A 12,058-nucleotide genomic window follows, 5' to 3' on the forward strand; every position below is an offset into this window, starting at 1 on the left:
AAACTTTACAAAATGATAAAATTAATTGGCCATTTTCCTTCTTCAGAAAATAGTTATTAATGAAAAACGGAAAACTTAATGTTTTGTGCCTTACATTTCATTTCATGTCTCAGTAAATACATGTAATTAGTACATGGTGTAATAACAAGAAACGGTAGGAAGACTTGTATCCACTTTTAAATGTTTTAATTCAAATAATAAGTAGATAAAGTATAAATCTTAAAATAGATATCACAGTATAATTATCACAAGTAATGCCAGTATTTACAGCAAATACAGTTTCAAAAACTCTTTTACATTATCGTGCTTTCTTTTTAGGAAATTTGAGCGAACGAAAGTAAATGATTACGAAAGAAAAAAATAAAGCACATGTTGTTTGTAGAAATAAAGATTTTCCATCATTACAACTCCACATGGTACTTGTTATAGCTTGGTAGACTGTCATAAGAATACAAGTTTATATGTTCATGTAATACTGATTATTGGCACATTCTTAATGCGAAACATCGGATGGATTTACTTCCCCTTACTTCCAAAACTAAAGTTTGGTTGTCAATCGTTTCTAATTCCTAACTTTTGTAGGATTTAGTGATTTTTCAAACTTGTTTCTGGCATTCATAGCCTTCAGATCTCCCAGCCCTGGAACACTTTTTGCTAGATATTTGTTGTACTGGTGTTTTGTCTCCAGACGAACTGGGGCCGTTGTTAGCCCATCCGGTAAAGCAGCAAATTTGTTTGTGGGCATTCCCAGTTGTCGTGGGGCATCGATTGACTTTCTCGTACTACTCACCTGAACTGTGTACTGTGCGGGAGGGAAAGTCTGCTTATGTATCTGTGGTAATATATTCTCTTTACTCGCTCTCCTCTTCTTTGTTTCTTCCTCAAAATCTTGCAGACGATCGCTCCTATCAGTACTTACGGACGATACAGCTCCGTTAAGATTTTCCACGCTAATCAATTCCCGGGAGGTTCTTGATTTTGAGTTTTTCAATCTTTTCAGTTCTTGTTCCAATTCATTTATTCTATTTTTGGACTTTGAACCCTCAGCTTCTAGTAGTTGTATGCGAGTATCCTTCTTTCGATTTTCGAGTTTTACATCCTGCAGTTGGTTTCGCATGACATTCATTATGGCAGATTGCCAAACCGTTGCTCCCATCTGGAAAGCATTTTTCTTCTTTTCGTCCTCTTCTGCTTTTTTCTTTGAGCTTTGCACAATTTCATCGTATTCTTCAATTTTCTCTTTCAGTTCTGTCATCGTTTCGTCTGTTCTCACTGCATATTCCCTGTAAGCATCCATCAGAGAGGGGGCGCCCATACCAGTCTCAAATCCCATGTGTGTCAAACAAAAATCGCGTTGCTCGCAGAGGTCAAAGTATTTCATGCCGATGCTCTTCAGTTCTTCGTGCTTCTCTAACAACCTATCTACATCCTCACTCAAAAATGCAAATTCGTTGATATGTAACTCTACTTCCTGTTTTTGAGTTAACTTTTTTGGACGACTCTGAAGGGCTTCACTTAGCTTCCCCTTGATATCCCTCAATGTGGCCTCTGCATTATTGAGCTTTTCTTTGGCTTTTTGTAACTGATTCTCATTGGCTTGGTTGAATCGAAGTTGTGAGCTTACATCTCCTTTATGCTTGGAAGATACTTCTTTCAAATTATTTTCTAAGCTTTTTACTTGAGCATTAAGCCCGTTGATTTCCATTTTGCTATCTTCGAGTTTTGCTTTCATGTTTTGTAATACTGTATTCCATTTTTCGGCTTCAGTTCGATGCTGGTCGTTTTGCTCTATCAATCTACGACGAGCCTCCACCGCTTTCTCCTTGTCTCTGACGTCATCTTTCCATACCATTTTTAACGCCTCCGTTCTTAACTGAGAAGAAAAGTACACATATCAAATGTGCAAATAACAACACTAAAATTATTGATAGATAATATATCGTGCTTAAAACTTTACCTTCAAATTCATTAGGTACGTCAACAAATATTTTGAGAGATAAAATCTATACCGATTATCTTTTTCTAAAAAAAATATTGCATGATATTCGGAACTCGGTGTAAAATATTAGTGAAGGCATATATATAAGAAAGCTTTTTTTTTGCAATCTTAACATAGGGTTCAAAATTCATCATATCTATTCAATAGAGACATTTAGTAAATGTACGCATAAAAGACGAACCAAGGTAAGGTACCAAATATTGAATTAGCATATATACAATACCTTATCGACAAAGAACTTTTCTATTCCGTCCCTCTCATGGCTTCGTAGGCGATCGAGGAAAGGCAGCCTTCTGTACATTTCTCTGGTATCAAACTTTGTGGCCAGTACATCTGAAAAAAATACAGGTCTTATTGAAAGAAACAAGGTAGCCCATATAGTTCCAAGTTCAAAATGGAACGCTGAAATAAAATGACATGCTCTTTACTCATCTTCTTACTCGCCGTCGGTTTATATGTATCAATCTGAGAATCATAGGATGTAGAATTAATTCTTAAGATGTAGTGATTGATTTTTTTTTAATGTTCGGATCTGCTTGAATGTTTCAAAAAAAAAAATCTTGCTTCATGGCAATTATGTTTTTGGTATAACCGATAAAATTTAAGTCACTGTTAAAAGTTTGCATTTGGGTCAGTACAAAATTGACAAGTCAGAAAAGGGTTTGTGAAGGTATTTTCTAGACCCGTGTGTCATAGTTTACAGAATGTAAAGAATATACTTAGTGAACACTCTTTCATTTGTTAAGTACAAACCGAATGTTATCGAAATAGGCGGGTTCATTTTTTTTAAGTGAAGAATAAGGTATAGAAGGTATTTTGTGCTCATTAGGGAGTCTTTCCTGTGGGAAGAAGAGCACACGGTATATACCTTGATTTTCTCTTTTTTCACGATCCCTGACCATTTTGTCAATTTTTTGATCTAAAGCTGTAGAAAATAAATTGATCATATCAAGAATAGTATCGTTATTACTTGGAATTTTTAATTTTACCCGACATTTAAGAGGTATTTGTAATTTTTTTAAACGTTATTTGAAAATATGAAATTCAGTTTTGATCTTATTTCAACTCTTTTAAAGAATATTGTATACGATGTCTCAGTCTTTATATTTTTGTTGGTTCAAAGGTTTGGTTAAGTTCTGAAACTCGGCGAAAGGGCAGTTATTATAAGGCAGGGGAGGGGGCAGATATAAAAATACCATATAGATGAGAATGAAGTATAGATGTGATTTTTCTTTGTGATTTTTTTTTTTTTGTAAAATCTGTACAAGAGAGAATAAATTGTCCAAAGAGCAGATAAAAAAACAAAGTTAAGAGTTCCAATAAAAATTATTACTAGATTAGTAAATACTCGTACTAATCTACCACCAAATGTTAGTATTATGTTAATAATAATTATATTATATTAATGATAATTGGTTGAAAAGTGATTCTTATGGGTTGACGTTTTTAGACATCTTGAAACTTACTGAGCTCTCGTTCGTCTATCTCATCTTCGTCTATATTATGATTAATGTTAATTAAAATATGATTTAAAAATACAAATATTGATTAAATGTCTGCATAATGATTGATGCTAAGTAAAAAAAGTGAATATAAAAATTCTTGCAAAATGATATTTTATAGAATTGAAGTTGATATGATTTTACTACTACTTAATAATTGATATTACGGTTGATTCCTTGAAATTGGATTTAATAATACGACTTATTATACAATGTCACTTTCCCAGTTCCCAAAAGCATTTACAAATAAACGACGTAGCATGCAAAGGATGGACAGAAAGACTTACCATCATCCAAAGTTCCTAGATATATAAAAGATTCACTGAATTCGACATTGTGTTACGTTAAAAAAAATATACTGTCGTTCTTTATACAAAAATTCATTTCGACTGTTTAACTCCCTTTTCTTAATAAAGAAGTTTACAATAGAAAATTACTTGTATTGTTTTAGATTTCTTTTGATCAATGAAAATGACTTTAATATGAATGATTGAAAATTAGATGTGTTCGTTCTCAAAAATATATGTAGTGTAGTTAACTTGTTCAGAATGCGTTAACTTTTTATTTTTATTTCATTTCCTATGACAAACATGTATGCATACATACCTTCATCTCGCAGGAAGTCTGCTAGAAAGTCGTGGCCACACTTTTGGAGGACATCACAGAATCTGTTGTAAGAGTCGGAGACCCCTCTGACGGGGAGGATATCTAGAACACACCCAATCTTCTGTTCACGAGTCGTGGCCTCCTTAAATTACGCAAAAACAATTTGAGCATCAGTCTGCTACAAAAATGTACATGTACTAGAACATTTATTTGATGCTCTAAATTTCTGTGTCACTGACAGTTCTGGTTATTTCTTGTTCTATTTTTATACTGTGGAATCGTTTAAATTTTATGGGGGTTATTGTTCGTGGGTAAGCAAAATTTCATTGGTTCGTAGATACGTAATTTTGGGGTAACTTGTTTAAACAAATAATTCAAATAGTAATGTGTTAACAAAATAAATGTTTGATGTAAAATCGTGCATAAGAGTGACCCACGAAATCCATGAACATTGGTCCTCCCTCAGCAATGATAATCCAACAGTAAATGTAATTGATTTTCTACTTGATATTCAGTTTTTGGCTTTCAAAAACAATTCATCTCTTTGGGATCTACGGCAAAGAGAAATTGTGTCATAAAATCGGCTAATATTGTCTTCTGTTACAAAAACCAGAAAAAATTATTGAACTAATTTAAATGTCAATGATATGTAGGGAGAAAACAAACAGAATTCAAGCTCATAAGCCCAAAAGCAATACAAAATAGGAGCAAATCAAACACGGACAGGTCTCCAAAAAATCAAAGGTGGCATCAGGTGCCATGGAGTGAGCATCCACTGCCAACCGGTGTGTGTTCCTTTTCCTGATCGGGAAATAGTGGAAAAATTCGTCGACAATTCAATGTGAATATAATGACTAACAATATAGTATGAAAAACGGCACTCAGCAATTGACTCCATGATAAATTGTATTTGCCTAGGTCATTGTATCAACCATAGAACTTACGAAATGGTGGCTCTTAACGAGACTGCTGATATTCAGCTTTTTGTCTGTCAATAATGAACATTGTTTTCGTAATTGTTCGTACATTGAGCATGACATGCTCCTATGTATCGAATCAACAATGAGATATAAACTTAGTATGCAAGTGTTGATGATATATTGGATGGTATATTGCTGCATACGTAAGTGAAGCTGACGATTGAAATGTTAAAGTCGTCACGTTTATCATAAAGCTTGTTAGTTAGACAATCATTAACGTCTTTTTCAAGTAAAATATCTAAATATTAGAATGTTTTTATTTTTATTTTCTTCGAAATGACGTTTTTAGTATTTGGACACAATATTATTCTAAAGGCATTTGATGATTGACTTGCAGTCTTGCTTAACAAATGGAAAGAATTCAGTATGAAACATTCATTTTTCATGGGTAAACTTCATAATTCAATCAAACGAAAAAAATTATACAGCATGTAAGAAAGGAACAAATGAATTTGTTTAAAAGAAAATTTGAAAGAAAACTTATGCAGCAATATACCCTCATCATCTGCATACAGTTTATATATCCGTTGATTCGAGACACAAAAGCATGCTCTACGTATAAATACTTTCTAAAACGAGATAAATTATTGACAAACAAGTTGATGAAACAAATATACCTTTAGCCTCGTTTAAAATCATCATTTGGTAAGTTCAACAGTCGATACAATGACCTTGTCAGCAAATACAATTCATCATTAAGTCACATACTGACTGACGTTTTTCATATTAATTGTTAGTCCTTTATTTATACACTGAAGTCACGACGTCATTTCCCGATCATGACAAGGAGCACACGGCGGGTTTGACCGATCGGCAGGGGATGCTCACTTCTCCGTGGCACCTGATGTTCCCACCTCTGATGTTTTGGAGGTCCGTAATTGCTCTGCTCCTTTTTTGTATTGTTTTATGGCCTTAATTTTGAATACTGTTCGCTATCTCCATATGTTTCATTTACTTTTTTGTTCAGTCTATAAACCTTCAAATGAGACTGGTACTGGAGGCTTGCGTTAATACGTCCCCTCTAAGTGGGCTCCGGGTATTCATTTGTTTGTTTAACGTCCAGTCGAGAATTTTCCACATATTTGGACGACTTGTCCACTAAGGGCTTTAGCCCCTTACTTGGCACTATGGGCCTTAGGGCAGTGAAGGATCTTTATCATGTCAGCACTTTCTGCGACATTGAATCTCGGTTTATATAGTCTTTTACCCGTCCCGCAATGGAATTGCAATCGCAAAGTAAGGGTCGACTCCTTACTCCGTGCCATAAGAACAAGCCCTCTAAAACTGCGCAACCACGCTGGCGACCTTACTATTTTATGGGCGTTTATTGGAGTACAGTAAAAAAACAATAAAAATATAATTTTTCATAAACTTACATGACAGATTTAAAAAAAGAAATAAGTGGTGTTAACTTTATGGCCTGTTTAATTCGATTATTTGATCTTATTAATGCCTACAGTTATTACGATGCCGATACAATGTAGTAAATAAAAATCTTTCGTCCAAAGTGTTTGTTCCAGGCTTAGGCCGATTAGTTACCAAATCGAACCATACAATAGCAGAGGTTTTTTACTTAGGTTTCAAAAGACCATTAACCTATATACTATAAATATACAACCAATGCAATGAACTGCAATTTTATTGCAATTCGCTTTCCTCAGTAAATTTATTTAAAAAATCTATAATACCCTTGTGCGTTTTTTATATTCAGAAATTGAAGAACTTCAATGTGCGGTGTATCTTGTATTACTTTTCTCGTAAATAACGAAACATTCATTTAAGTATTTTATTGGAGTTGAGTATTGATATTGAAGAAATAAATCAAATGTAAAAGATAACAGGAAATAAATAAAAACGAAGCAAAATAAAGCTGGGCAAAGTAAAGTGATCCGACTCAGTCCTTCATTTATCAATACATGAGTTATTATGCAATAATTGTGATTCAGTTTTTTCAACAACTCAGCTGTAAATGTGGAATAGAATATTTGTGTTTCTATAGGCTTTGGATTTGAAATTGCTGGTTTCGATTGATGGAACTAAAAATTGGTTAATTCTATCACATTACTAAAACAAAATTAGAGATGGACAGAGAAAAAATTAATATCTAAAATAATTTCATAAAACTGGAGATTTTAATGGTGACACATTTCTATCATCACTTGTCAGATGTTTATGTCGACTTGTCAGATGTTCATGTCCACTTGTCAGATAAAAATGTCCACTTGTCAGTTAAAAAATTATCACGAAAAGAAATTCGATATCTTGTTATGACAGCATGTTAAAGCCAGTTAATGATATCTACCTGTTATATTATCTAACAAGTTAACATAAATTTCTGACAAGTAGACATAATTTTCTGACAAGTGTTAACTATTAGAATATTATGTCGACTTGTCAGAAAATTATGTTGACTCGTTACACAGTATGTCGACTTGTCATATCAATTTGTTGAATTATCAGATATCTATGTTGAATAGTCAGAAAAAGATACGTTGGTAACTTATGCTCTTAACTTGCCATTTGAACATTTTTATATTGAATTGTTAAACATGGAATACGTGATAAGTCAACAGAAAGATGGGACAATTCGACATAATAATCTGACAACTGACAAGTCAAATTAATATTTTGAGTATCTTACAAGGGGGCGGGTATAGAAAATAATAATAAATTAACAATGGATCATACATGTAAATAAAAGGCCTTGTTCATTTAGCTTTCGTGTCTGATTTTGTATCACACAAGCATTTCTAGTTACATTCAAGACAAACAGAAGTGTTCGGAAAGGGAGGGGCATTTATTGTGTCTTTCACTTAGTAAATATTGTCAATCGTCAATGAGGACATCAGGCCCGTAAAAACGGTTTCTAAGTTGAGGAGTGGGCAACGCATTTTTTTTAATTGAAGGGGACATAATTTAAAGGACAATATACTATGGCAAAAATACTATATACTAAGTGCCCTCCACATAACTTTGGAAGCATTAGGAAAAAATTCAATAATTAGTAAACAACGTATGTTATAAACTTGAGAAATAGAGTGTCCGATTGTTGTACTCGTAATCTTTATCGTTTAGTCGACAACATCAAAGATTTGTGGAATTAATAAAAAAGATTTTGTTTACAGTGTTTGCCAAATACGACACATATGACATCAACCCGTCAAAAGGCATTTAAAAGAATGAAACTGTTGTCGTCTCGGGGTGTTGAAAGTCTTAATAATACGTACTTTGATCGATTTGTTTTCATTTAAAAGTCTATAACCTATGAGATACTCCTTAAGTATAAGAATTATAGGTATGTTAATTTCTTTGGTGACTAAGCTAGACTTGTTTCAACAAAATTGCCCCTAACATCCTGAAAGTTTCACCGAATCTCCAAATATTTTTCTTCGTAACTTTGGAAAAGGAGGCACTTAACGTTTCAAATAAATCCTGTGTTGGTAATTTCATGGTAAAATTCTCAGTCAAAGAAGTGTTTTAAAAAATCTGAATATAAATTGGATCGAATGTGATACATTTAGTAGGGTTAAAAAAAATAACAACGTGGGCTTTAAACTGTATGATTGTATTATGAAGATTTAAACACGAGTTTTTATCGTCAAGAAAGACATTGAGAAATAGCTACCGTTATGAAAACACTAGTCTTTGTATTCAAAAAGCATTATGTTTAAAATATAAACATTTTATCTTTTGTTTTCAAAAGAGAGAAAAAGTTTATATTTGCTTGGATTTTTATTCCAGAAATAAAAATGTATTTTGTGCCAAGTAATATTGCTCCTCCGGATGACCAGCTACATAAAACCCAGCATGAATGATTTAAAATCGCAACAATTCGATATCACTGGAGTCCAAACACAAAAAAGGCATTACTGTCCCCACCAAATGGGAATTTAATCCTTAACAAATATGAGAAGACATATTATCGACACCAGAATTCAATATAATTAAAAATGTAGGATTCTTTTGTGGCACTGGGTGAAAATTCTACTTGTCGCGAACTTTGTCCGAAATGGCTTTGGTAAGGACAAGAGTGAAAAAAAGGGTATAGTCAGTGCTGGTTTTAATTCGCTGATTGATTCCGAAATGGACGCATATTTAATACTCTTATGAGAATTGCACAGGCCAAACCTTTATGCTAGATTGTAATATTAATTCCTGCCAAGGACAGATTTGTAATGAGTTTCGAATTAAAACCAGACTAGCAATTAAAATTGTCTGCCAGAGGATATTCACACAAAAGATTTCACTTGTTTAAGGGTAGACCAGATAAAATGCAGATTAATGATCGGGGTCTCGGTAATTACTTTGATGTCAACGTTGATTTAGAATCATATCAATGCATGTTCGTTAAACTCATTTTGTCGATATTTGCATATTTTTGTTCCTATGAGAAAAGGGTTGTTTGAACAGTGAAGATTTGGCCGTATCATATGTATATGCCATTTGTTATAAAACATGCTGGGCCTGTGTCAACAAATGGCGAAACACAAGGGAGCATTTATCCTTGTACTTGGTGCAGCTAGTCTAGTATCTTGAATGAAGTGTTATTGATTAACTAAATTGAACAGTTAAAAATACAACTGTACAAATTCAGTAATTCCATGTTTTAATCCTTTGACAGAAGAATTGTTTTTCTTGAACGGAATTATTTGTTAATATGTTTATGTTTATAATTAATTAGAAAAAAACAACTCATTATGCACAAAGTTAGTTAACTTTACTGCTAAAAGAGATGTAAATTGGATAAGTAGTACTATTTTATTATTTTAGATTTTAATTGATTTGCTCTTTCTTAAAATTATGTATAGTATTCAAACTAAATATCTTTTTTTACACAGAGGACAGATGAATTTCGAATGATTCAGGGCAACGCCCACTTAATGTATTCGAAAGAATCTTATCTCTGACCCTATCAATATCGACGAAATCTCCAATTAAAACAAGTTTAAAATACGGGAACTTAGCTGGAAACTAAGCTGGGGCACTTATCTTTAAATTCCCTACAAGACTTTTTCATCAAAACAAATACAAAAGACATCTGTCTCAAAATGATCCGAAAAATAAATCTATAGTCTACTGAAAATAAGTAAGTATGAAAGAACTGACAAAGTGAAAAAAAGAGAATTAATCATGTAGCTAAGATCATTGCCAGAGTTTAATAAATCAACAATACAATTAATGTATACTATATAGATCTAGTTATAGTAAGATGCCTTTGTAAATGGTCTGTTTCATTATTTTTTTTAATAAATGAATTTGAACTTAATTAAGAAACCTTTCAAAGTGGAATACCTGTATTGCCCTGTATACAGAGTCTGGTATCAATCCTTCGTCTCTCAGGGACTTCAGTAAACTGTCCGTCCATACAATGTTCTTGGTCAGAAACGTCCTGTGAAGTTTGATGATGTGTCTGTATCTTTCATCCATTTTCAGTTCCGATGCAATAGAATGTTAATTTCAATCCTAATAATCGTAAGTTATATCCATGTGACAATTTTCCTTATATTTTCTTCTCCGAAGTTAAAGTCGTAAATATGAATATTTCTTAAGCTAGAATTTACTTTTAATCTCCCCAATACACCTAATCATAAGTGATTAATCCCGTATTTGTGAGAGTCAAGCGCACAAGTAATAATAGACTTATGAACACATTTTTGGGGCAGAGGTTTTATTGCACTTCATAGGACTTCTTAACACTTTCAGGTCTTCTAATCCATGTTTTAAATTTCCACCCGGTGAAGTTTTCGTCTGTAAATTTAGTTTTAACAGCGGATCTTATACCGCAATACGTCACTGTGACAAGGAATTAAAATTTTGTTTTATGAAAAACCGATCAATGAAAAAAAAATCACCACGTGACCCCTGATGAGATGATAAAAGGATGTTTTAGCAGTTTATACACAGATCTTTATTCAAATGTTATAAAAAGAATTGATTCTTAAAATTAACAATACGAATCCTAGATGAAGCGTAATGAAGATCGGTTTAATGTTGAGTTCAGTAATACAGGTGGAAGATATGGCCATTGATTTTTATTAGGTTTGAATTACACTACTCCAAAGATACCACTGTTTTATTTCCTGATTTAAAAGTCTTCTCAATGAAAAAATACGTCAATTGGAATTCTCAATTTGAAGGAATGGCTTAAGTTAGATTTACATCCTATTTACAAATTGTCTCCAGATTGATCATGTATGGGCTTGGTACTGTATGTCCAAATTCGTTTGTTTCGATGCTACTCGTAAATGTAAACAAAAACGTTGAAGGAGGTTTGATCCTGACATCGAAAGTATTGAGAATTTTTTGTCAAGTATATTTTCAGAATCTACACAAAGCTTAACAAAAAATCTAAACTAAAAATTGGGTCCGTGCGCTATACTTTTAGCACTACGGATCAATTAATATAACCTTTTTGCACTGTAATAACGTCTTACAAATAATTCAATTTTTCAAAGTATTCCTTTAATATTTTATCAAAATGTTTCTCCAAATGAATTATTGGATCAATCACAGTCTTTTTTCCGTCTTAATCACATTAAAAAGTTTTGACAATAAAAGTAGTTTCAAATTATAACTTCACATAGTCAATTGACCTCTCTGCATTAAAAATATATATTTTTTTTTCTACTGTTCAAAAGTCAAAAGGCAATAAAATCATTTGAAAATATTGACATTTTTCAGAATTAAAGCAGAGTGGTTAAAATTATCTTATATATATTCAGAAAATGATATAAAAGGTAGAAGTCTGTGATGTTATTTTTATATTACAAAATAGTGCTTATTTTAAGCTAAAAATTGGGCGATTTTTTTTAAAAAGACTTTCATGATATATTTGATATATTTTCCAAATATGGTCATAGAATTCATGGCGATATTAAGTATAGAATTTAGGACCAGCATAGAACAGTTCACTCTCTACTCTGTGTACAGCCTGCATGTAAAAATAGGAATCCAATACTTAACAATACTGA

At 32.6% G+C, this 12,058-nt stretch overlaps 1 protein-coding gene across 1 annotated transcript; it reads right to left on the reverse strand.

Annotated features, from left to right (window-relative positions):
* Window positions 1-198: 198 nt before the first annotated feature.
* On the reverse strand, window positions 199-10,928 carry LOC134263088 (cingulin-like). The gene is made up of 5 exons (XM_062745406.1): window positions 10,380-10,928; window positions 4,108-4,249; window positions 3,789-3,803; window positions 2,223-2,332; window positions 199-1,873 (listed from the first exon to the last, which is right to left on the reverse strand). Exons 1-5 carry the CDS (start codon window positions 10,512-10,514, stop codon window positions 563-565), a joined length of 1,713 nt encoding a protein of 570 aa, XP_062601390.1. The 5' UTR covers window positions 10,515-10,928; the 3' UTR covers window positions 199-562.
* Between the last annotated feature and the right edge of the window lie 1,130 nt (window positions 10,929-12,058).

This window comes from Saccostrea cucullata, unplaced genomic scaffold (genome assembly GCF_032062105.1).
Source record: "Saccostrea cucullata isolate Sc308-1 unplaced genomic scaffold, CSIRO_AGI_Scuc_v1 ctg15728, whole genome shotgun sequence".
Taxonomy (NCBI): domain Eukaryota; kingdom Metazoa; phylum Mollusca; class Bivalvia; order Ostreida; family Ostreidae; genus Saccostrea; species Saccostrea cuccullata.

Excerpts from the sequence above, each read along its gene's own strand:
- LOC134263088 (XM_062745406.1), bottom strand. The coding sequence starts at position 10,514 with ATGGATGAAAGATACAGACACATCATCAAACTTCACAGGACGTTTCTG. Across the intron at positions 4,250-10,379 it reads CTGTATACAGGGCAATACAG|GAGGCCACGACTCGTGAACA; the intron begins GTATTCCACTTT and ends GCGTAATTTAAG. Across the intron at positions 1,874-2,222 it reads AAAAGTTCTTTGTCGATAAG|TTAAGAACGGAGGCGTTAAA; the intron begins GTATTGTATATA and ends TTTTCTTCTCAG.